The sequence below is a fragment of the Rhagoletis zephyria genome, unplaced genomic scaffold (assembly GCF_001687245.7).
Source record: "Rhagoletis zephyria isolate East Lansing unplaced genomic scaffold, Rhagoletis_zephyria_1.1 Rzeph_scaffold_00001, whole genome shotgun sequence".
Classification (NCBI taxonomy): Eukaryota; Metazoa; Arthropoda; class Insecta; order Diptera; family Tephritidae; genus Rhagoletis; species Rhagoletis zephyria.
In genome coordinates, this window is record NW_016157085.1 from 2,337,567 (window position 1) to 2,365,079 (window position 27,513).

Consider the following 27,513-nt stretch of genomic DNA (forward strand, 5'->3'; position numbering starts at 1 on the left):
GAAAGAGTGTCCAGAATTGGCCAACAGAAGATAATTGTATCCATCAAATGTAATGTCAGGCCACACACACAAATTGACGGCGCTTGGTTGGGAAGTTTTAAAGCATCTACAGAATAGTGCGACCCTTGAGTTCTACACCGATAGAATTATGAAGCTACCCGAAAAGTGGCAAAAGGCCATTTCATTTGTCTCCAAACCAGATTTGACAAGGCAAGACGGAAGTTCATTCCAAAATACATAATATACCCATCCTTTCGGAAACAACAACAACCAAAAAGGAAATATGTGCTTCAAAAAACTTGAAATAAAAAAAAACATTTTTTTTTCCAAAATTTACACAAAAATCCGGGTAGACTTTTCATATGGCCCAATATTTATATTTATTAACCGACTTCCAAAAAAGGAGGAGGTTATCAGTTCGTCGGAATATTTTTTTTTTTTTTTTTTTATGTTACCGCATAACTTTGCACCACATCAACCGATTTCAATAATTTTTGCAACGGAAAGGTAGTGTCTCAGAGGTGGTCCCATACTAATTTGGTTTAGATCCGATCATTGGATCATGAAATATATAGATATATATATTTTTTTTTAAGTAGGTTTTTTTTTGCTAAAAATTACTTGTTTTTATATTATGGTGCACCACTCTCCATAAAAAAATCTGTACTGTTTTTTCCATCGGAATAATAAAAGCTGGTATATTTTAAGACTTTCGCCAAAATACTTCACGAAAATATCAATATTAACGTCAGCTGAACCTATTTGAAAATACCACCATAAATCGAGGCTTTAATAAAAAAAAAAAATTTTAAAGATATTTTCCCCAAAAAATCACCTCAGAAGATAGAGAAGCTTAAGCATAGAAGGTCTGCATAAAAGGTCGCTGGATAAATTTGGTGAAGACCCCTAATGCGATTTTTGCAGGTATTCTCAAATTGGTTCAACTTCCGTAAATCTTAATATTTTTGTGAAATTTATTTTTGGGAAAGTCTTAAAATATAATGTACTTTATAAGCCCGCAACTTTTTTTGGTGAGGCGCCCTAATATACGTAGATATGTGTGTTTAAATATATGCAAGTAGGTATGCGCCTACACACTTTTTATGTTGCACGTTGTGAGACTTTTAGTTTGCATGCTTTGGTCTCTTTTTTTCTGTTTTTTTTTATTTCTTTTCTTTTTAAAAGCTTTTTAATGCTGTGTAGGTACACTTCTTTGTGGCTGCCCTTCAAAATGTCCTGCCTTCTTGGCTTGTGTTTCTTTTTTGTTTGTAAGCAAAGTGTGTCGTCGGCCCTTCACTTTTCGGTTGCACTGCTAAATGCGAAAATTGTATGTCAATATTTTTTATTGTTTCAATTCATTGTTCCGTATACTTAGTAAATGCTGAGTAAAAAAGCTTGTTGGACAGTTGTTTTTTTATTTTTTTAAGTTTTTTATTTGTAGTCTTTTTGCATTTTTCGGTTTTTGACAGTTTTTATTTTTTTGTACCAGCCAGCAGTTTTGCACATTTATGCTACAATAAAAACAATTCGGCGCTAAATTTTTCAGCAGATCAATATTCCCTTCCGACTTCTGTCTTAGGCTGCAAATAGAGTGGAAGCAAAGCTGAAGATAGGGATGAAGATGAAGGTGAAGATGAAGGTGAAGATGAAGATGATGATGAAGATGAAGATGAAGATGAAGATGAAGATGAAAATGAAGATGAAGATGAAGATGAAGATGAAGATGAAGATGAAGACAAAGCTGAAGGCGCATCGGATGCAATTGGCAATGTACAGAACATCCTCATTAGGGTGGTCCTTCATAAAGACATCCCCGAAATTTTTAAAATTTCGCTACCTCGATTTCAGAAAATTTTTTGTTTTTTTCAACGCAAAGATTCGATAAAATTTTTTCTTTCAACAGCTATAACTCAATGAGTTTATGAATTTATATAAATAAATTTCAATAGTATGTAAAATTTTTCAGTTTTCAAATCAAAATTTTGTCGAATTTTAGCTATTAAAAAACATATTTGTTTCAAAACCTCGTCACAACCCTAAAATTTTTTTTTGTAACTTGAAAATTTTCGTAGAGGTCTTTTTTATACGTAAAACATACAAAACGTAGATGTAGATAGTTTTTAAGGACCACCTTAATCCTCATCTTCATCTTCGCTCGCACTATGATAAATTCCATACAAATGCACTTCTCGCTTCCACTCTGTTTGTAGCCTAATTATTTTACTTTCCTTGCAACATATATGTACCCTTCTGTATTGTACTAGGTATGAGCCTACGTTAAAACTTTTTTTCCCCAAACAAACAACGAACTTTGAACATTTTTTATTTTTATTGTCCTTTATTGTTTTGTCTCCCGCATTTTATCTGCTTTATTATAGCCTAACTGCATTCCTCATTACTTTTATTGTCATCGCTGGCACTTACAACATTGCAACTTGGCCCCTTTGCCACACAGCCTTGTCCACATCGATTTTGTTTTTACTCTTTATTTCTTAATTTTCTGTGTGCAACAATAATTTTGCTCATTACGCTTGCAACGCAGCCGCTTATCAAAGCAGTTTTCGGCATATTTTTTTCGCCAACATTTTTTGGTACTTTTTCACTTATTACCCTGCCTTCCTATTTTATTGTTGTTTCCGTCCTCTTTTGCGTTTCGTTTGTCGTTTTTTTGGCTTCACACAACTGTGCGACTGTAGCAACTCTTATTGCTACTTGCAGCATATTATTACGAGTAGCCGCATTGGCCAAAGTATGTAGTGCATACCTTACAAGGTAAACCGACATGTTGTTGTTGGTGTTGTTGTGTGTTGTTGTGATTATACTGCTGTGTACGCCGCGGTTACGCCCTGTAATTGCAAGCGTATCATGCTATCAATTATATGCGCATACTTATGCATGTATGTGTGTACATACATATGTATGTGCATGAATGCCAATTGCCGATGTTCATATCGTAATTGACCGCTTTGGTCAGCGCAATCGCACCCCATCGATCGCCAGTCGCAAGTTGTAGAGGTCGTGCGAAGGGTCTGCATTTTCAGCAGCGATATGTTGCACTTGCTACACGAATTGGCGAGAAAAAAAAATTTAACAAATCATGTAAATGCATGCACATACGCATGCGTACTCACGTTTTGGTATATACTTATAGTAAATATGTACGCATAAATGCATATGCACGGTAATGTAAGGGCCTTGGGGTATTTCATTTTTTTTCTCTAGTTTTCCATCGTCAGCTGATTTTATTATTGTAATTTTTTAGTCGATATGTACGTATGTATTTATACTTGAAAACGCATTTCGTTGAATTTTATTTACTTTTTGCGCAAGCTTTTAAAGGGTCTTGACTTGAAATTACCGCTATTGTTCACAGACAAAACCTGCCATCGAGTTGTTACTTTAATAAGTTTATTGCGGAAATATTTGGCGTAAGAGAAATTTTAAATTTAACAAAAATAAATTTTACAAAAATGAATTTTTTTTTTTGTGAATTTTCAGAAATTTTTTTCGGTATGCAGTTTCATAGGCTATAAAATTCTTATTTAATAAAGTGCATGCTTTAAATAAATATGAAATCGCGTCTATTTTTAATTTTATTTTTTGCTGACATTTCAAGCACACTTTCGTAAGTGGGAAAAATTCCTAGCACTGTCAGCAAAAAAAAAATGGTTTTCCACAATTTTTTTGTTTTGTAACATTCATTAACATTATTCTGATCAAGGCGGGTCAGTCGCACTGGATATGTTCCGATGTCTCGTTGATCTCAAATAAAACTCGACATTCTGCCTGTGTGGGCAGACCAATCCGGTGCACATGCGTCCTCAGTCGTTTAAATACCCAGCTAGCAAACTGATGTCAGTTCTGTTTAGGATATTGGTGTTATTTCTAAAGTAAGTATAACATTACAGTCTTGACAGTCTAGGCCGCCTACCGCTCCCCACCACTTATTCCGTCCTGAATTTTACCCACTCTGTAATTAAAATTCTCAAAGGAGATGGAAGTATCCACAAAATGGTCACCATCTAACGGAGCAGTTGCTTAGCCTTCTCTCGCTAATTCATGCACGATACCGCAGTACCCTGGTACCTACGATAGTGTCCAATTGCGTCTAGCTGCAAACTGTTAAAGATCATCGAAACACTCCTTTTAGTACTATGAGGTGATTATCCCTTTCTAGAGTGCCCTCATAGCAGCTTGGCTGTCCGAAACTAAGAACTAAGAAACCGCCTTTCTAGCCTTTTTTTATGGTTGGTTCTGGCGTAGTTCAGTATTTCGAACACCCTTGCCTGAAAAACTATAGCCCTATTGCTCATCGCAATAGAAAGTTTAATTGATGGTCCAAAGGAAACCCCAATTCTGTTCTGTATTCCATCAACTTCACATACTGGGATTTTCATCTCCGATTTCTTGCCAAAGCAGATTAGTTTGAGCATAGAGTCCGGAAGCTCGCATCTTTTTCACCACGTAGTTTTTCTCAAATAATCCAGAACTTGTCCCGAAATTGTCCTGGAATAGTCGTAAACTACTCCCGATATATCTCAGTAAAGGTCCTAAATTAGTCCTGAACTGGTCCCAAAATTATCCCGAAGTAGTCCTGAAATGGTCCTGTAATAGTCCTGATAGGCTACGAAACGGTAAAAAAAAGTCGTGAACTTGTCCCAAAGTGATCCCGAACTAGGCCTAAAATGATCTTGAACTAAACTCAAGGATTCCTACTAGTCTTGAACTAATAGAGGTCCACACCTAGTCCCAAAATGGTCACCAAAGAGTCGTTATCTGTACTGAAAAAGTCCCGAAATGTTCCCAAACTATTCTCGAAACGTTTAAAAAATAGTTGTGAAGCATAGTCCCAAAATAGCGCTGGACAAGCTTAGAAATGTTCATTTGTACACACAACAAGCAAATACAGACGTTCTGCAGATGCAGATGCAATTAAAATTTTCTGCTGGGTTAACGCAAATTTTACCCGTGCCGAGTTTTAAGATGTTTAGACATCAAAAATATTACGCGAAACTTCAAATAGTTGAGTAACCGCTCTCAAATTCAAAACAAACAGGTGGAAACCATCTTTATAAATCTCAGAAAATTCTACATGTTCAAGCTGAACATTTCTAATTTAAACTCGACTTTTAAAATAGCTGGCAACCCTCTTCGAAATATTTTCCTACTAAAACCCTATTAAATCCCTCTTGTCTGACGTCCATATTGTGATACATATTCCAATTATCAAATTCCGTTAGTTCAAGAAGAACTGATTTTTCAAACAGGTGGTAACCCTCCTACATGTAGTTTAGAACTTAAACCCTTATCAAAAACCTTTCGATTGATACCCTTATTGTAGTAATTAATTTAATTTAAATGAATTTAATTTTGAAACGGGTGGCAACGCTTGTAAAACACCTCAGTAATACTTTAAATGTTCAATCTGATGGTTTCTTAGCAATCTTTGATTTTACACCCAAATACTTATTTTTCAGTTAGCTCGCTAATAACTTATTCAAATTTGGCTTTTCGAACAGTTGGCAACCCTTCGTCCATTCTTTAATATAATTCTCAAATAAGTAATTAAATTTGGTTTGCAGACAAACCGGTTTCGTTCTCGAACGAAAAATGACACTGAAGATGGCACAATGCCGAAACCGGTTTGTCTGCAAACCAAACTTGACAAGGGATGACGGAAATTCGTTCCAAAATAAATCATCTTACCACCCTGTCGGAAAAATCAACCAACACCAACACATAAATAATTAAAATTTGTAAGAAAGGCGCCACGCCTCTTCGTATAATCGAAATTAAATCTATCCTATATTTTAAGTTGGGCTAAATGGCACCATTGTACAAAATTTAATGGGAATCGGTTGAGTAGCTGAAGCGCAAAAGCGTAACAAATAAACAAACTCACTTTCGGATTTGTAATATTTATTAGTAAGGATAGTATTTTAATGATAGATATCAAATATTTACGCTCCGCTCTGCCACGCCAATCACTAAATGTGTGTATGAAGCAAACCGTAGCACTTACAACTGAATGGTACAGAACAGCGCTTAGCAGAGAAGTGAATATTCATGTATGCGTACTAACATACATACACATGTAAGACATGTGATCTATGCAGCTCACTGGCCGACATCAATTCCACTTGTGCCAGCAATAAATTTCGGCACTTCTGCCGCTTCACACAAGTTTTATGCACCAAAAAAAAAAAGACAATGAACAATAATCTAAAACAACGAGCAACAGCAACAGGCGAACGAATGTGCGATCTGAAATAGGCACCGATCGTTGAAGCGACCCTGACAGTTGCAGGCGCGCATGCGCACAGCATATAGCGGCTAATTTCACAATCGATATCGCAGTGCAGATATCAGTATCGGTAACAAGAGCAGAATCGGCCAACGAGCCACAAATAAAAAAATACATAAAACAAAGCCAACAACGCGCTATAACGGCCTGTGCGTTATTTAAGAGAATTTATGCCATACGGCTTGCGCGTTGCTGCAACAACGCCAGGCCGCACGTTATTTATCACTTTGGCGATCGCGTACGCAGGTGCCGGCGCAATGCAACTACATACGTCTGAACTTTAAGCAACCAAAAGCGCAACAAAAAAAGGTGAAGCAAAAAACAAAAAAAAACGCGTGTAGGTGCGCGCGCGCCCAACAACGATTCTCCCTTAATTCGAAGTATCGAAGTGAAATTTGGCGCAACGAATTTTTGCGCGCTAAACTCCGTTGCACCAACGGCATTGTTTCGCGCTTATTGTCGTATTTACCGCTTCATTAACGATTTCTTTCGCAGCTAATATCATTAGCGCCGCCATCTAATTTGCCTCCAAATGCCGCTTGGGCCAACGTCTACTCCACCATCGCCTTTGTAGATATTGTCAAAGTACATATAACCACCGTTAGGCCGAGCGAAAGGCAATGCACTTCCTACATTATCCGCTTCACGCGCCTTCACTGGCAACACTTGGCGTGTGTTGGCTGAACAGTTACACGCCACAATGCTGGTTGCCGCACACCGTCGCCAATGATGCGCATCAAAATCAAATCGAATTGAAATCTACAATGCATGCAACAACATAGCGCAATTTGACTGCCGCTTGTATTGTTTGCTGCATGCAACATGCCTATTAACGTGTTGTGCATTTTGCTAACACAACAACAACAACAGCAATAACGCGATATCCGAGAAGTATAAGCCATCAGTTGGTATGCAAGGAAGCTGTGTAGTATGTCTTGCGCAGCTGTTCACTTGAGGCCAACACACCCGCTGCTAAGAGCAAATGCTATGTTTTTGCATTGATGTTGTTGTTGCTGCTACTTTCGTTGGCGTTGTAGCTGTTGCCGCTTCTACTGCTGCTGCGATAACTCTAATGCGAAATTGACATGTTGCCAGCAATTGAATGAATGGCAAGCCGACGGACATATGCATGGACGGACAGTTGAGTGGATGGATGTACAATAGCTTGGATGGATTGCTGGATGTTTGTACATATACACTCTCGCGCGTAGCTACATATGAATATGTGCATAAATGACTTAACCGTTGCTGTTTTAGCTTTCAGTTAGCTGCTAAGGATAATGCCCGTGCTAAGTCCGCTTGCACAGTAGGCATAAAAGAATTCTGAGAAAACTTGTTCATCTAAAAAATAGCAAATGAAACCAGCGGATATAAAACTTTATTAGATAACTTCTGTAAAAAAATCAGTTGTTTAAGTGCTTCCCTTCCCCGACTTTTTTACTGCATTGTGATTGCTACAGTACTAGCATTACCATTACTATTACCATTACCATTGTGGTTACCATTACCGTTAATATTGTCATTTCCATTACTATTATCATTATCACTACCATAACTATTAATATGTCATTACCATTACCATTACTAAACCATTACCATTACGCATATCATACTATTACCATTACCACTACCATTACAAAAAGCAAAAGGAAGGGCATAGTAAATTCAGGCAGGTTAGCTTGGCAAATCCCGAAGATCGCACATAGACCATTCTTTACTCCTTAGTAGCAAGGTTTTTAGTCTGCTAGTCATTTGTTCTGCAGGGTAAAGTAGGGTAAGTTGCGACTATCCGAAAGCCAGGCAATGAAACTGGATATGTCCCAGTATGTATTAAAAATTAAAATCGTCATGGCGTGAGACATTGTCCCGTAAATACTTACTCTAACTAGTATCCTTCAGGTATGTATGATACAGGTGGGAATTGTACGGAATGCTTCAGATATATCATAGACGCACAGATCTCCAACCCCCTTAAACAGCCTTCATCCATTATCCACCATACAATAACCAATAATTGTGCCAAAGCGATAAGCCCAATGTCTTACCGAGGCTATCTTCTCTTATTTCACTTCGAGCCCCACCACGCTTGTACGTTTCCGAAAATCATTTAGTGTCCTCTCAAGTATTTCACTTATCGAGTTTGGACATCTTATATGCTAATGGCTAGATCAACCCCACAGTCTGTGAGTCTGGTAGCCCTACTGCTTACCTTTAGTAAGATCTTGTTTATCACAAGCGTCCACATCAACGAGAGTAGTTCTTAACCCTCTGAGCTAAGATTTAGCAATCACTCGGAGATTCCACGAGAGAGAGTCATAAATAAATTTTGGATTGCTTTTTGAACTTTTCCTTCTCCTTAGAAGCTCTGCAGTGTATGGACAAAAGAAGGGCTGAGGGCCGATCAGGCCCCGTTGGCCACCGCATTTTTGCAACTGGCCACTACCTTTGGCATTGTCCAACTTTGACAGAGTCCAGGCCCCTCCTGTAATACCTCGTTGGAGGCACTAACACTAAACAACAAAGGCAGTAAGAAAGAAAATAACTTTCTTAAAACATTCTTGATTATAGAATTTCCGAGTTTTACCAAACGCTCTCCCACTGTATCAATATGAGTAACTGGCAAACGATGGCTCCAAAAATGGCAGCCATCACATGAGTCTATTATGCATATTCAAAGCTAACATTCGCTATCGTAATAGCACATCAAAAATAACAACTATAAGCAACAACAATAAAAACTACAAAAATACAACAACTTAAAAGCTATGGCGTTTAAAATATTTAATGACAAAATGCAGCAACGCCGCTTTTCTTAGGAGTATTTTTTTTTTTTTTACTTTTGCGCCACCACTAGTGCACTTCGAGTGTGGAGAAATTTTCATAAGCTATAGCAAATCATTAAAAGAGAAAAAAAACACTAGCCAGAGCCACACAACATTTGCGCGTTGCAAAAAAAAAACAAAAACTTTATAATAAGAATGTGAAAAGCACAGCATCAGCAACAACAACAACAGCACAGTAGACAGCAACTGAATAGCCGCCGCCGCCATCGCAACGGCAGCCGTGTGGCAGCAATAAATTTTATGAAATTCTGATTTATTGCGTTGAGTGAGCGCGCTCCCCCGACGCCTCCGTGTCGCTGCCGCAGCGGTAAGCTAGCGGTATTTGGTGCAATTGCGCGCGCCATTGCCGTGGCACATTCCTTTGCATACGCGCGCTAACTTTTCTCCACCACATGCAGACATATGCGAGTATAAGTAGCATATATTTATGTATGTACAAAGTTTGGTGGACATAGCCGCTCGTTGCCTCGCGTTTTCAACTTTTTCTTATTTTCATTTTGCTGCACCTCTGCGGCTGCTGTGTTGCTGCCGTACAATTTGTGTTGCGCTATGTAAGCCGTAAGGCTGATGCGCCATAGCTGATAATTATATGCAAGCAGCAAGCAGCAAATAACCAGCAACAAGGATACAGCAACCGAATGAAAGCCAACCCATACCATGCCTTGTGTGGTTGCCACCAACAACGCAAGCAAGCGCCAATTGTTACAAGATGCTACAGTAATGTCTGTTGTAGAGCGTGTTGCTGCAAGTGTAAGGCGCTTCATGCATTTGCATTCTTAATTGTTAAATGCTTGCATGCTTTCCGCCCGGCTAGCTGGCTGGCTGGCTGGCTAGCTGTTAGGCTGACTAGCCGAACGCGCATGTGGGGCGCATTGCTGTGCTATGTGACAAACCTCTTTCGTGCTTCGGTTTGGGCGTAAACTTTGTTGCCACTCGCTTAATTGTTCAGCTATAATTGGCCTGAAGCTACAAAATGTTGGCTGTTGTTTGTTAGACTGCGTGCCCCCTTAGTTGCCACAAGCAGTGTAGTGTTGAGTTCGCTCAATTTGTGTTACGACAATAAGTTCTGTTTGTTTTTTTTTTGTGAGTAATGTTGTAAATTCTGCTGATTTTGGTTGAAATTAGTCTACATCAACGTGTAAGTAGAAAAAAGCATACAGCTTTACCACACATATTGTACACTGTTGTACTAAAAAAATGTAAAGCACTGTGCTGCATTTGGGCAAGCCTGCGTTTACTTTTCTGCTGCCAACTGAAAAAAATTATGACCTTTCCGAAAACTTTTTCCATGGGATTTCGATTTAATATGCTGATCAGAAATGTCTGAAAAGGTGTGAAGTGTTTTTTTTTTTGTCGCTAAGTGCCTTTGCTATCACAGCAAGATGGACACTTCTTCCTATTGTCTGCTCGGAACTGACATTTATGGCATATTTTCGGAAGAGAATTTCCATTAATCTATTCTGCACACTATTCTCCTCTGACTATCCTCATATTGACTCTTATCAGGATTATTTTAGATGAAAATGCTCTCAAACGTCTTAACTCGCTGGCGCGGTAATTAAAGTGAACTGAAGCAACAAATTTGCGATCTACACATTCAAATTCTTAAGTGGCATTCAAAAGTCAAATTCCTACCGGCTATGAACATGCATTTTGTCGAAATCCTTGCCAAGCAATTTGCTTTTCTCCCATCTATTATAGCAGAACAAGTAGTATTATTCTTACAGCAATTTTAAGTCGCGTTCCGCAATACTGCAGAAGAAGCATCGCCTGAAATATCTTCGTCGAGAGTACTCCCTAGTCGTTTATTATATAGGGAATTCTGTCAGAATGGCAAAAGGATAATAAATATATGATGAAAAGCTTATACATATATATCGGTGGATTAAAAATATGGCAAACTGTCTCTTAAGATCTCATCTAACTCAGAAATACAATTCTATCGAATGAACGACTAACGATTGGAGTTACTAACGCTCAAAGGCTCGACCAAGCAGTCCAAGTTTGGCCAATACCCTTGCGGAAATTGAATATTAAGTTTTTCCATGATCTTAAGGGCAAATTCTCCCTTATAAGATGGGTCTGAAAGACTCTTAGCTAACAAAAAGTTGTGGATTCCATACAATTTCGTTTCAATCTCTTTAACATTTCACATCTTTAAACACAGAGCGGACATAATAATATCACTGAAAGGGAGGATTTATTCGATTGGGTTGATTGTACTGTGTTCCCCAGATTTTTTTGAAGAATTAATTTTTGCATTTGCGCATAAGTTGCAACGCTTACCACCACAAAGCGTGGGCACATTTCTTCACCCATTTTTAAAATAAGTATGAAATGTGTCCCAATTTCGAAGTCAGAAAAACCAATAGATCTCTTCTTCGCTCGGCATGCGCTATGAAAGCAAAACGTTTTCCATTTCCATAGTTGCTCTTAGAAATATTTCCTATTTTTTAATTTAAAACTAACAATTTAAACTTTGAATGTAAAAACCGAAGAAAATAACCATAACACATTTCACAAAGTTAAGGACCAAGTTAGTATTTTTCCCTTTCTAACTGTAAGAACCTATACATTCATTCACTTCATTACCTAATCAACGCAATTCAATCGTCAATTCTTTACACAATTGTAGGCAGGCGTGGCGCTTAATTAAAAATAAACATGGCGAAATATTGTCATCCGCAATAAATGCTCGTTACAACGCTAGTGAATTGTCTGACAAAGTGCATACGCGCCTCTGCTGGCAAATGTCAAACGAAAGACTTAAGCTGCAAACTTGTTTGCGCATCTTAACTGTCCAATGCGCAAATTGTTATCAACTCGCCGATTTCTGCTTAATAAAAAAATATACAAGCAAGTATGTAAACAAATATAAATGCATTCGTACAAACTTTTATGTTGGCAAAATGCCATAAACGCACATTTTAAAAGCTATAGTTGGGAAATTAAAAATTGTGATTGATTGCTAATTACGGCAGGTAAATGTTTGCTAAGGCAGGTTAGCACATACAGTGGCGGTCAAAAATGGATGAATAGTTTTTCGTTTTTAATATTTACAATATTTTTCAAGCTAACATTTTTTTGATATTTTTTTATAAAAATAACACTTTCGAACTTTATACAGAACTTAGAAAAATTCCACAAATTTGTATCTAAACTTCGCGCTTTTTAACCAGAATTTTTACAAAATTTTTGGGTATGCAGTTAACAAGCTTATAAAATTCTAGTAAAATAAGTGCCAGTTTTGAGCAGCTAAAAAATCGCATTGATTTTTAAATAATTTTTTTTTTATGCTGACGGCTTTTACGGGTTTTTTCATATAAATAGCGAAATTTAGAAAAACTGGCGTTGACCTTTTTAATTTTTTTTGCAAACGATCTCGAGCATATTCTTCCATAAGAAATTCATGTTTATATGGAAAAAAGGCGCAAAAGAATTTTAATCGAAATTTAAATAAAAATTTGTGAAATTTTTCTAAGTTCTGTATAACGTTTTAAAGTGGGATTTATACAGTTTTTGTTAAGGCATGAACCATATTTTTATAAAAAGATATCAACAAAATTTTAGCTTCAAAAACATTGTAGATATTGAAAATGAAACACCATTCATCTATTTTTCACCGCCACTGTAAAAATATGTATGTATGTATATGAATGACTTTTGTGTATGTCTAGCTATGTGTATGTGTGAATAAAAGCAATGAATTGTGTAAACAAATAATTGCGCTTGGCTGTGCATTGCGCCACAGTCGGGATGCAAGCGCTGACAACACGTGTAGGAATATATTTACATATACTTACACACATTTGTATGCTTAAATAAAAGTACTATATGCAACTGTGTGTAAAATGGCTAGCCTTACCGAGCGCGCATGCAAACGACATTATTGAGATATTCTCCAGTAAGAAATATTAGCGTCTACAAAACAAATGGGGAAAATACAGGCAAAAAAAACCAATTAAAAAAAGTTGAAAATGCAACGAAAGATAAAAATGAAATTTCCATTAATTCTGTTGAAGCGTCACAGGCTGGCGACTATTTATTTATACAGTTACAATTGCGCAAACAACTCGCATACATACTCGCTGGCGTTTTAAGTTCGTTTAAGCAAATATCTACATTCGGTTATATATGTACATACATACATACATACAAGCATGTACGCCTCTTAGTGTTCGCTAGCGCAATTAAATATTTAAATGTCGCCACCATCAATTCAACGGCAACAGCATCAATAATGTTGCATATTTATTAGTTAGCTGTGGTTAAGAGCGCACAATTTTTGCTGTTGTTTTTTTTTTTTTTAATACATTTTTGTTGTGGCGAGCTGTCACTATCATCAGCACTTTTTCTACCTACGTCCACCTCTTCTTCTGCTGCTTTGCTTAAATGCAGCCAATTTTCAATGTCCATTGAATGCCAATCCTTTAAAAGAAAAGATGCTGCTTTGGTTGGTGTTTTGTTGCTATTTTCTTGTTGTTGTTATTGTCATCGTCACTGATGTCTCAGCTGTCATTTGTGCTGTTCAATCGCCTGATATGCAACTCAATTTCCCCCATCCAATGCCAGTCTGCCATCGCAACCTCCGCAATGCCGGCTGTTCCTTTTGCTGCTGCTGTTGCGGTTGCTCTCAATCAAATTTGCCAATACACTGCGCCCAGCATTGCCTAGTGTTAGTGACAAAAAGCAACGCCATTATGCGGCAATCACTTTATTTCGTTTCGTCTCTGCCTTCAACCGATTGCTGCGCTCTGACATCCATCGGATCGGTGGTCAATATACTTAACTGTTTTATGAAAATGGCCCAGCGTTGTCGCTTTAAGCTATTAGCAATTTTCGCTCTATGTTGCTGTTATTGTTGTTGTGTTCATCACTTTGGCGTTTTAAATTTACTCAGTAAATTTTCTATTTAATATCATCGCCTGCGCCGCTCCATTGCACTCCATTAACACCAAAAATGGCCTAGACTAGTTAAGGTGTTGGCCGTTAAATGCAGTTTGCAATTCTTATTTTGCATTTTAAAGTGTAAGCAATTGCTTTAAAGAGTTTTTACCGTTATGCATATTTATGTGTTATAGTATAGTGTGTATGCAAAGTTTTCAGATTTGCATATAGAGTGTTTACTAGTTTAAAACTATGGGTCCTGCCATAAAATGTAAGTATTTTTTTTTTACCTGTAATGGGTATAGAAAGCCTAACCCGAACTTAACAGTCCAACAGTGGTAAAGCAATGAACTCTTTCGGCACTACGGTCATTTATTTCTTCGAGAAAATGTTTGATCACCAAGCTACATTTATATGAGTTCAAATCCAGATACGATCCCCAAAATTTACTTTTGGAACCATCCTCTGGTTTCTACGATTTGAAGCAGTCCTATCATCTGGTCGTAGCTATTTTGCGACAAGCCATGGAATACTGGACTTACTACTGACTTAGCCCTAATTTTTAAACTATTCGCGATTTCAATCTTAAATAAGCTAGACATATGTTTGTAGCCATGTAGTGCAATAATTTTTTTTAATGGGTGTTTCACTTTAAGCCAAGTCTCTTTGTAAGTATGCTGGCCATTTGCAGACTCCAGTCATTCGATTAGCTTGTTAAGCGCATTCTTTATCTGAGTTAGTCCGATGTTTCGAGATAATTAGGTGAATAAGCGTGGAGTCGACCACTATCTAAAAAGTACTCATGGTACTTTGTTTGACCAAAAAATTATTTGGATAACTATTCTTATGACATCAACAATCTATATAATTATATTTTGTCTCAACCACCACCATTGGAAAGGCAATTTTCGGTAGATGAGGAGAGTTTTACTGGTTTCCAAGTTGGTTGAAAATTACGGCCAAAATTGTCGTTTAAAAATTTCCGTATTTGTGTATGGTTGTTGTTGCAACCTGTTCGTTTGTTTGAGCTGTTGTCGCATTTTGTTTTACTTCGTATTTTAAATTTAACTTTGAACTAAAGACAAATATGAAGATGAAGGAATAAATGATAACGATGAAGACAAAAAAGACGAAAATGGAGACAATGAGAAATACATAAGAATTAGGGTAACTAAAAGGGTAAGAAAATTAATTGAAATTTTCGAAATAAATTCAGTCATAATAAAAGGTATCGAAATTTATCGACTCATCGAAGTTTATATCTATCAAAATTTAACGAGTTATCCTTGCTTATTCAGTTATCGCAACGTATCGAATTATTCAAATTGATCAATGTTTATTAAGTTGTCAAAATTTATAGACACAGAAACTTAGTTGTCGAAATTTACGGATAGTTATCGAGCTACAAAAATTTATGGGCTTATCAAAATTTGTCAAGTTAAAGAAATTTATCAAGTTTTCGATGTTTATTGTATTATCATTATTTATAGACTTAACGAAATTTATCGAGTTATCGTAATGCATCGAGTTCTTTCAACGTACAGAGTTGTCGATAATTATTGATCCACTGAAATTATCGAATTTTCAAAGTATATCGATTTATCGAAATTTCAAGGTTATATAAATTTATCGAGTTATCACTGCTTGTCGAATTTTATCGTGTTAACAGAGTGTAACGAGTTATAGAAACTTTTCGATAGATTTCGAAAAATATGGAGTTGTCAAAATTTAAAATTTATAATGGTATCGAAAGATATATAGATTTTTCAATTATCGAAATTTATCGAGCCCTCGAATTTTACAGTTATCGAAATTAGTCGAGTTATCGAATTTTGTTGAGTTATCGGAATTTAGTGTTTTTGAAATTCATATAATTAATGATATACATGAATTCATTGAAATTTATCAATAAACTGGAATGAATTGGGTGAATTTCATTCCTTCCGAAGTCCTCAAAAGACCTTTAAAGATATAAAAAATTTTTGTCACGTTTTAGTTCCAAAGCAGGAGATTTTCCGGTAAGTTACTTTGTACCTTATAAGTTTAGCTACGTGTTAAGTTAGAAAACCTCTCCAAGGCTCTTAAAAACTAGAAAAAAGGGTCGAATTTCGACAGTAACTGGCACTCTAGTATTTATAATTATTTCGATAACTAACAAGATCGGTAACGATATCCCTTGTGATAGATATTGATAAATATCAACAAAAACAAGAGAATTTTGGATAATTTCGGTTGGGGTAACAAGGTGAAATAACAACCAAATCTAAATCGATAAAATATATAAAGATACATATATATCGATAGCTGTTTGGATAACTACAACTTAATTTCTAACCATATCGATAACTATTATGATAGTCGATAAAAATAGTAAAAATTTATTCAAGAAAATCTAAAATGGCGATAAATATCAATCATTATTATGATGACGTCATTGGCGTCGTTAATTACTTCGATAATTATTAAAATTGATATCGATAACTACTCGTATACATACTTATATTAATCGACAATTGTTAATAACGTCATTAATTATAATAACACAGATGATATTGATAGCAGAATTCAAATAAAAAATAATAATAAATTGTAAATATTTCTCCGAAATTTTTATATTCTAATTTTATACTTTTCAATCAAAGCTTATACAGGACTGTGTCTACAGTTATTCTTCATCCATCTCTATTGTCCATTCAAATAAAGTAAAGTAAATAAGTCTACACATGTTTCCCCACGGCTCCTTTACTCCCATAGACCCTCTACCTTTTCGACAAAATTAAACGTTTATTAATCTCGGAGTGGCATAATACCAGCTTCAGCCAGTATTTTCCGCAAAAGCACTTGCATTACTTACACACTATAATTATTATGGACTTCGTACTTAAATTTTTTTTTTTGCGCCTTAACTAACTTTCTTCCCATGGCTTATTCAGCTTGCATCGTGTCATAAATCATAAAATAGTTTCTTATTAAATAGCATTCAACTGTTAATTTGCACCAAACACTAAGCGCTCTAATCAACACTGTGCGCCAATTCACATGCAACTATTTTTAGTATTACTCGTACGCTTGTATGTGCGAGTATGTATGCGTATAGCGAACAACAACAACGCCGGCAACAGCACCAGCAATGCCAAGGATATTTGCGCGCCCGGATATGTGTACGTGTCTAACAATCAGTGAATTTCCGGCATTTTATTTCTTAATTACGCGCCAATGCACTCAAAAACAGCGCCAAACACTTGGAGGACCATAATCTATACTAAGCAATAAGAGCGCTGGTGCTAAGTATACACACACACACAGGCACAAACAAAATTGCAATTTGTAATGTATCTATGCTTCGGTGTATGGATAGTCAAATGTGCTTTAATGAAGTAAGGCATTCATGTGCATATGTGTCGGTGTATATGTATGTATGTGAGGATGCATACATACATATGTACATGTGTATCTGTGCTTACCGCATCTATAAATTATACGATCTTATAACTATAAACCGCCTATCTGCCTCCAATCGCGCCAAACGACCATTGACAGCTGCAGAGCAAATGTAAGCAAGCAGCCTGCGACTGCGAGAAGCCGATCAAACTTGGCAAGTTGTATCCGCATCAGCGGCTCGACTAACTCATTTATTCAGTGTATGTATGCGTGTGTGTGTGTTTGTTTGTTTGTTTCTATGAGCTTGTCTTATCACAGCGCTGCGAATTCTTAAGCAAATGGAAAAAAGCCATACACCAATGGCGATAGTTGAAGACGAAGAAGCACTATTCCACTGCTGGCATTTCTACTTCTTTAGATATGTATGTTTAGTATGTACATATGTATGCGTTTACATAACAAACATTAGCTACAATACAAAAACTATATACTTAGTTAACATTGGCAGCCGCAACTGATGAAGTAAGTAGTACAAACAAACAAACAAAGAAACAGTGCGCTTGGCAAATTAAGTCAGCTACTAAGTGAGGCATGCAACAAACGGCATGCGGCATGCAGCAGTTGTACAGCGATTAGACTGTTACATGTCCACTTTAGTTGCTCGATCTCCTTCTTCTTCTTCCTTCGACTGCTGCTGTTTCCCCTAACGTAACTTCCTTCTTTTGCCTTTGTTCTGCTTTTGATTATTCGACTTCTTTTTTTTTGTTTTTTTTTTGTTTCTTCATTGCCTCCATTCTATTTGTTTCGTTTTTAATTTGCTACACTTTGCCGCCAACATAATTGCAAGCGCTGCTTCACTTGCGCTCTAACGATCGATGTCAATATCGCTGCTGCTTTTGCATCACTAGTCAAATGATGCTTTAGATGCCTGTCTCTAGCCATGTCTCTAGCTACATAGATATGGACATATGTACGTATATAGATAGCTCTATTGCAGCTTTTGCTTTAAATTTTGCTCTTATTTCCGTTCTATCGTCGCACGTTGCCTAAGTTGGTTCATTGTTCGCTTTGGTATGTCTGTCCATTTATTGAACCGTCGGTTATTCATCAAGGTACGCCTGCGTATTTCTCTAGACAATATGTGTGGAGGCATTACTTCATGAAATTGATAAAGTATGGCACAGTGGTTTGTGTGGGCTTGGGGATTAGATAAATAACTATCCATTTATAGAAAATTTAAGTTTATTGGCATTAACCAAGCAGTCAATGGTATTTTCTGTAATAATTTGCCTCTTTTTTGTTGAATAATTTACTTTAACTTTTGAAATATTCTTTAAATCAGCTTTAAGGAAAGTTACGTTTTATAAGGAATTAAGCTCTTTGGAGTTGTTTTTGCTACCAAGAATGCATACTAGGGTGGTCCAAAATTTAATCCAAAAGGGTGGTCCAAGAAAGAAAAGTCGGAATTTTTGTGTTCCCACCCTCTAGGATTGTTCTATACCGAAAAATATACCTTTTTTTAGGTCAAAAATGTATTGTGGGGAACACCTTTCGTAGAAATGATATAGAATTCTTGAAAAGCAATGTAATTCGATCGGAAAACACTGTTTCTCTTCAGGAGATTCCAAATAATAATACCTCTTTATTTTTTTATACATTTTTTCATAGTAACTACTTATATCTTATAGGTCTGCCAAAACCACCAGAAAATGCCAGGTATTGCAATGGGGGACCAATAAAAAATCTTTAGTATTAAAAATTTGTACATAAACAATTGGGTATTGTTTTTGGAAATCTCTTGAAGAGAACCAGAGTTTTCCGAACGAAAAATATAGATTTTTAAGAATTCGATACATCTTTCAACGAGAAGTTGTTTGTTCCCATGTAAAATACATGGAATATTTTGAGCGCGTTGAGCGACCTCTAATTATTTTTTGATTTCAAAATAAAACAAGTAATTTTTAAGCAACAAAAAAACCGACTCCAGTTCTTATATACAAATTTCAGATTATCGTTAATTTCTTCATGATCCAATCATTGGATTTAAACCAAATTAAAATGGGAACAACTGTGAGGTAACCTCTTTCCTTAAAAAAAAATAATTAAAGACATCGGTCAACGTGGTCTAAAGTTATGCGATAAAATACATAAAAAAATATCCCGACAAAGTGATAACCTTCTCCTATTTGTGAAGTCGGTTAAAAACCGGGATGTATTTTTTTCGATATAGAGCAATCCTAGAAGGTGAGTGCATTAAAATTCCGACTTTACTTGTTTTGGACCATCCTAATGCATACATGGTTCTCTTGGATATGATCGTTATTCCTTTATAATAGCATATGGAATGAGTTGAACTGAATTAACTTGAGTTGAATTGCTTTGATTAGAGAGGTTGGAGTTGAATTAAATTTCCAAATTTTTTTTTGTTAAGTTGCGCTGAGTTAATTTATTTGTTGATTTAAATTTCATTGTGCCTCTTCTCCCACTGCTGCTGGGAGGACCATCTGCTCCATTGGGCTGCCCTACGGCAATAGCCTGTATAGGTTTTAAAGGTAAAACAACGTCTTGGATTAGAACTCCTTCAATGAGACAAGAAGAAGAAGAGTTCTTAAGGCTCACGTTTTGATTGAGGCGCCAGTGTGTCTGCTGTAAAAGCTGCTAAAAGTATGGCTCTCCACAGCCTGATTACCGCCTAGATTGCATTCAACCCCACCTTTGGTCATGCCACGTTACCAGGGGAAGGGGGTATGCTTCCTGGCATCTCCCTGTTTAGTTCCCAAGATCTATGTATTAGAATGCCTTAAAGTTACGTAGGTCTGGCCACTCGTCCACCTGCCGCTCTGTGTTGTCTGTGGCCCGATTTTTTAAGACTATAGACTTATATTTCAGGTGAGACCTGATACTCACTTGAGGTCAATGTGTGTCCCTCTCTGCCGCCATCGCTAGGGATCCAAGTCTTCCAATTCTATTTCGTACGTATTATTAATTCTTAATTGAAAATAATTACATATATATGTATTTCTACACTCTATGCTATCTAAAAATATTCTTGGCCTTCATTAAAAATTAAGCGTGGTAATTGTTAGTGCTGCTGCTTTTTCTATTTAATTTTTCTAAAATATTCAACGACATTCTTCAACTTGGTCCCACAATAAATGTCTCCATTCAGGCATTTGCATAATTGGCTGCTGTAGCCAATGAAGCTATTATCGTTTTGTACCTTCAACAAACTACGCACACACACACATACATAGTTGCATACGTATACCCACACAAACATACATGTTATCGAATACTTCCTTTTCATTTTCGTCTTTTTTTTTTTGTTGCATTGCTGCAGATTTTTCATTCAATTTGTGGCAGCATGAAATTGTGCATTTATTGCGACACAGCGGCTAGGGGCCAATTGCGAGTTGTTTGTTAGTACAACAAAAACAAAAATAATAATAAAAAAATGCCGCCAGCAATTCATCACTTCTACCAACATGCAGCTATGCACAAATATGCGTAACCAAGAGTTGAGGTAGCTTACCCATACCTACATATGTACATAAACACCGAGTGATGGCTTCATTAGGTTGAAGTATGGCATTTGGCTGACAAAGTTCATCAACGGGTCATTTATTAAACGTTTGTGTCAGCTCTAATACCTAACTTAAATACACATGCATATACATACATACGAATGTGTGCAAAGCGAGTGCCTGGTACACTCTGCCATCAACACTCGACGATTAAATGGCTCTATAGATCATATTGAACTGCATCAAGGTTGCTTTAGTTGGCTACTGTAGTTGGCCGCTATACAATTGAGCTTGACTTTGGATTTATTTGCCGCATATAGCAACGCATAAATCAAGCAAAAGCATTGTCAACGCCGCAGTTTTTTATATTTCACATATACGTACATACATATGTACATGTACAAAAGCGCTGGTTTTATAGAGCTCTTTCTGCTATATCACTGTCGCAGACCGCTACTTTATTGCCAGCAGCCCACCCAAGAACGCAGTCTGCGCCGCTCTGCTGCTGTTTGTAATTTAGTCTATTTCAATTTATAGCTTTAGGCACAAGTTTTTACGCAGCCAACCCACACATCTTTGTTTATGTTTTTTTGTGCTGCGCAGCTTTTTTTTTTTATTTATTTTCATTGTTCAATCGGCTGCTGCTGTTGTTGTTCACAATAACTTTTCATTTCTTTCTTGCCTGCTGTTTTTTTTTACTTACTCTTTTTTTGCTTAATTTTTTGCGCCTGCACACTTTATAACAATTTGTATAATAATTCATTACCAAGCCAAGCGAACTGCTGTGAGAGCACAAAAATTGAAAAAAAAAGTATCTCCAAGTACACACTACATATTTTCTTAAGCACTCGTCATGAAATATGTGCTCGATAATAATTCAATCACACATGCATAACTCGCTGACAGTGATACCAAAATACATACAAACAACAACAGCTAAAGCAAGTATTAAGCATTGAAGCTATTAACCAGCAGCAGCTCATTTCGTTCAATAAGCCAACCACCGAACCAACGAACTCCAAACAAACAAAAGACTTAAGCAACGAACGTGACTGCGCGCTGACACTTTGAAGGTCAAACAATCACTTTTATTTTGTCTTTTTCAGCAACTTTAAGGTGTTTATTATTGATTTTATTGCTGTTTCTTTTACAATTTTCATTAAATGAATAGCAATTCTTATTTAAAAAAAAAAAATAAAAAAATCTGTATTGGCTCTAATTGCGTGCGGGGACACATTGTCACTTAATTGGTATAAAAAATGGCGACCTCGTTGGCCTTTGTGGGGCTATGTTGTGTGCATGCATACTCGTACATTTGCTGGGTATTGTATTGCAGCGAACTAAAAAACAAAGCGAAATCAAATGAATCATAGCTTAATTTTATATCTTTCTTACATAAATGCTTAGCATAGCTGTTTAATTCTTGTAATGAAGTCTCATTAATTTTTCCCACTTTACTCTCTTGCTTACAGGGTGCTGAGCGTAAGACACGCGATGAGGAGAGACGCGCTGCTAAACGTAAAATGACCGCTACAGGTCGCAAGAAGCTCGATGAATTATATCATCCGGTTACCGATCGTTCGGAGTTTTATACAATGCAGGATTTACAAAAGCCACCGGTACTTTTTTCACCCGCCGATGATATGGAAAAGGTGAGTGAATCGTGAAAAGTAAAAGGGATATTTTTGTTTTTCAAATAATTTAATAGAACAAATATTGGCTTCGTTATTAGCAGTGCTTTTAAAAGCAGCAAATTTACAGCATATGGCCAAGTAAATGCTACAGAAATTTGTTAAGGTAAACGATTGCCAATATAGCAGAGAGTAGTAGGTAATTACATACAATAGTTATCGAGAGCTACAATAAAAAATATATGCAGAATATAAGCTGCAAAAGTACAAAAAATTGTTATCGAAAATTATGTCGAAAAGTTATCGATAACTATATTAAAAGATATATCGATATTTCTAATTTAACAGCGAATATTGACCTTACGATAACTATAAAAAAGAATACCTGCAGGGTAAAAGCTACACAAATTTATTAGGAAAACGATTACGAATATACCAAAGTGTAAAAGGTAATTTCACCGAAAAATTATGGTTAACTGCAAAAAAAACTATATGCAGATTAGAAGTTACATAAAAATTGTGGAAGCGGTTACGACTTTACAAAGACTCTATCGAAAATTAAATCGAAGAGTTATGGATAACCATATAACGGGTGATTTTTTTGAGGTTAGGATTTTCATGCATTAGTATTTGACAGATCACGTGGGATTTCAGACATGGTGTCAAAGAGAAAGATGCTCAGTATGCTTTGACATTTCATCATGAATAGACTTACTAACGAGCAACGCTTGCAAATCATTGAATTTTATTACCAAAATCAGTGTTCGGTTCGCTTTACGTCCGATTTATGGTCTACATAATCGACCAAGTGAGCAAACAATTAATGCGATTGTGACCAAGTTTCGCACTCAGTTTACTTTATTGGACATTAAACCAACCACACGAATGCGTACAGTGCGTACAGAAGAGAATATTGCGTCTGTTTCTGAGAGTGTTGCTGAAGACCGTGAAATGTCGATTCGTCGCCGTTCGCAGCAATTGGGTTTGCGAAACACATTTCGAACCGAACACTGATTTTGGTAATAAAATTCAATGATTTGCAAGCGTTGCTCGTTAGTAAGTCTATTCATGATGAAATGTCAAAGCATACTGAGCATCTTTCTCTTTGACACCATGTCTGAAATCCCACGTGATCTGTCAAATACTAATGCATGAAAATCCTAACCTCAAAAAAATCACCCGTTATATATATCGAAAAATATCGATATATTGTATTTAACAGCTGTAAAATTGCAGGATAATGCAGACTAAATGCAGAAAAATTTTTGGAAAGATATTATCGAATTTATAATAATATCGAAAATTTTACGGCGACTGTATGAAAAAATATGAGGGTACATATATTGAAAACTTCAAAAAGTTTTTTTTAAGTATAAATCAGCCCAAACCGACGTACGGTTGTAGTGCCAAATAAGAAGAAGAAGATATAAAATTTGTTAGTGTTAATATTTCAATTGAACCATTCGAAGAAAAAACAAAGCTGAAAATTATTTTCCAAACTGGACGTAAATTGTCGTTGTTTCTTTGACCATTTAACAACTGGTCATACATTTTTGGTTATTAAAAATATTTTATTTGTAATTAAAAAAAAAATAAAAAATATAAATTTTTGATCACTTAAAAACAGGACATAAATTTCTATTTTTTTTTTTTGGAAATTGAACAATTGAGAATAAATTTATTACTGGAATTTCAAAACTTAATTTTGTTGTCATCTGAAAACTGCAGATAATTTTGGCAATTTAAAAACTGCACATCGTTTTTGCGTCAATTAGAATCTGGGTAGAGTTTTTTGGTAATGATGATGGTTTTAGCGAGCTTTTCACTACTTAATTTTTCTGGTTGTGCCGACTTTTGGCAACTTAAAAATAGACATAAATTATTGGTAATTTAAAAACTAGGCATACATTTTTGGTCATTTAAAAAATTGACATATTTATGTAAATGATAATTTAAATACTGGGCATAGATTTTTGATAATGTAAAATTTTGGTCATCTAGAAACTGTAGATAATTTTTTTGGTAACTTAAAATCTAGATATAAATTTATGGTCACTTTAAAAATGGACATTATTTTATGGTATGTGCATAAATTTATGAAAATTCAAAACCTGTGAATCAATTTAGGGTCACTTAAGAAAAGGTGGATATAATATAAGGACACAACAAAAACTAAACAACGGCTATTTAAACGTAAAAGTAGGCAACATAAAGTTCGGAGTAAATATATGTGAACGGGTTAAAAAAAATGTCGATTTGAAGTTAAGCCAAAATTAGTCAAAAATTATAGGATTAGATTGGTTTAATTTTTTTTTGTGCGCCTCAATTTTATCAAAAAAAAATTTACTTAATTTTCGTTACTAATTTTATTGAAATGTTTTCTCTCTTCCCCAGCAGAGCTTCTATGGCCATGAGACTGATTCCTTGACCGGCGCACCAGATCTCAAAGGCACATCACCATTCTTGCTGCATGGCCAAAAAGTGGCGGCGCCAACACTCAAATTCCACAATCATTTTCCGCCCGACGTGCAGACGTGAGTATATGTAAAAATCGTTGAGTTTTAAATGGCGACAAAACGAAGCGAGAGCGTATAAAAGGAAGAAAGAAAGAAAGAGGGAGCACTGCATACATACATACATACATTTGTAACATTAGATTATAATTTAAATAAGCAAAATACTTTATGAAACTTGATAATGATACAAATTTCTAAATGTGTTTGCGCCTAAAATTGTACAACTTAATTGACAAAAAGTATATTAACTGTGCTGTGGCTCTTGCAAAGGCTATACTCGCCAAAATTACTGTTATCAATGCTGGGGTGCCAAAAAATATGCCGCGAAAGCTTGATTGTATTAACACGCGCATATCGAAATTTTTATATGCCTTTATATGTGCGTTCAGGTATTTTTTGATGCATACTTTTAGGCGAAGAACTTATGACAGTAGCCTGTTAAGCTAGAACTCTACACTAAAATGTTTAGTCATTCAGCGCTTTATTCAGTTAAATAGTTTGTAAGCTGTATAGAAAAAAGATCCAACAATACTTTGATAGAATATACGGATATACAGGCGACTTATTTGGACATGGAAATCCAAGAAACTTCAAATATTTTTCACGGAATTTTTGGCAGTTCAGTTCAAGTTTCGAGGTTTCAAAAATTTTTGAAACTTTTTTTTATATTTTTTTCCTTATTATTTAATGTTTAGTGGTTGCTATCTCTTATGCTTTTCTCCTTTTAATAATTTTATCATTCACCTTCCCTTTCGTTTCCCGCCTCCACAGCGACAAGAAGGATCACCTGCTGGATCAAGGTCTGGTACCCAGTGCCATGGGCGATTTTGTGCCACCACTGAAACGCGGACGCATGACACCGCCCACCAGCGAACGCGTTATGCTATTCGTGCGACAGGAGAACGAAGATATTTACACGCCGCTGCATGTGGTGCCGCCCACCACAATTGGCCTGTTGAATGCGGTAAGTGAAAAAGATAATTGCATAAATGCTGCCAACAAACAAAAAATTCAACACTCCTTAACGTTTCCTATCCACCCACAAGATAAGAAGTAGAAATTTCTCCCTCTAAAGAGCATTGTTTCATCATAAATAGTATATATTTGTTAGTTGCAACACAAAAACTCATTTTATGCCAATTTAAAAAATACAGCTAACAGGGTAAACGCTATTGACATATGTATCTATAGATATATGGAAAAAAGTTAAAAAATTTAACAAAAAAAATTTTAAATTTTGCAGCGTTCGCATTTTTTATCACATTCTGAATAAAAAAAAAAATAATTCGATTTTGTTCGAACATTTTATTAGTTTTATCGAAAAAAAATTTTACTTAAAAAATTCGTCACTTTAATGCACAAATGCGCAAGGACTAAAAAAAAAATATTTTATTTTCCTTAGTTTGCTCATTCATCATTTAATCAGAAATATTTATATACTATATGTTTATTTATTTGTACTTTAATGGTTGAGCGGTAGTTTAGATAGCAATTTTTTCATCTTTATTTTTTATTTTTTTCTCAAATAATTTGCATTCTACCACTTTGCCCCGCTAATCAACTGCATAGCTAACCAAACGAACCAAAAATAACTACAAAATAATAATTAATTATTAATAATCATTCATAATCGCCATATAACGTTAACTAAAGCATCGAATCGGCAAAAAAAAACAACAAAAAAAACGAATGCAATGCACAAATACTACACTCCCACACCCAACACCTACTGTAACAACAACAAGAACAGCAAGAGCTATGAAAGACAGAAAAACAAAAAGCAAATGCAAGTTTCTGACAATTAATCATTGCAATTAAAACTTCACCACTGCCAACACCAACAACAACAGTAACCACAGCTACACCTCAACCACAAGTAAACACTTGCCACTTCTCACTATAGAAGATTGTTGAAATGAAATGGCAAACAACAACAAACAACTATGTGGTATATTATAATGAACTGTAATAAGGCAGCCAGCGACAAACACACACAAAAAAACAACAACATTTAAGCTAGCAATAATCTCCTTGCTCGCCCAATAAAGTTCAGTGTTTATATTTGCAATATTTTGTTTATACGCAAACACACAAACACACAATGTAATGCAGTTAGCTGTTTGAAGAATATTTGATCGTTGTCAGATATGTTAATCTAGTTAATAAAAATTGCAATTTTATGCGAATTCCATATGCAAATGGCTGATGGGCGCATGTACTGAAGGATCACAATAAGTATCGGCAATCGCCAATCGTCAATCGCCAAACGCCCAACGACCAACGATCTATGCGATTGACGATCGATGTTTGTATGTTTAATGAATTGTCAGAGCAAATAACTTGGCTGTAAAATATTAATTAATAAATTCAATGCAGTAAACAATAACAACAACGGAGGTAAAGCTGAAACGAAAAGCGTATGATTTA

The 27,513-nt window shown here is 35.8% G+C and overlaps 1 protein-coding gene across 16 annotated transcripts in view; it reads left to right on the forward strand.

The window, feature by feature from the left end:
• Positions 1-27,513, forward strand: part of grh (grainy head) — a 364,785-nt gene that overhangs the window by 330,069 nt on the left and 7,203 nt on the right. For 13 of the 16 annotated variants that reach the window (XM_017614481.1, XM_017614256.1, XM_017614404.1 and 10 more), the window contains 3 exons: positions 22,412-22,591; positions 24,965-25,104; positions 25,858-26,050. In XM_017614481.1, coding sequence (XP_017469970.1) covers positions 22,412-22,591; positions 24,965-25,104; positions 25,858-26,050 — 513 coding nt within the window. The remainder of the gene's footprint in view (positions 1-22,411; positions 22,592-24,964; positions 25,105-25,857; positions 26,051-27,513) is intronic. The other 3 variants (XM_017614749.1, XM_017614886.1, XM_017615019.1) reach the window with 1 other exon arrangement.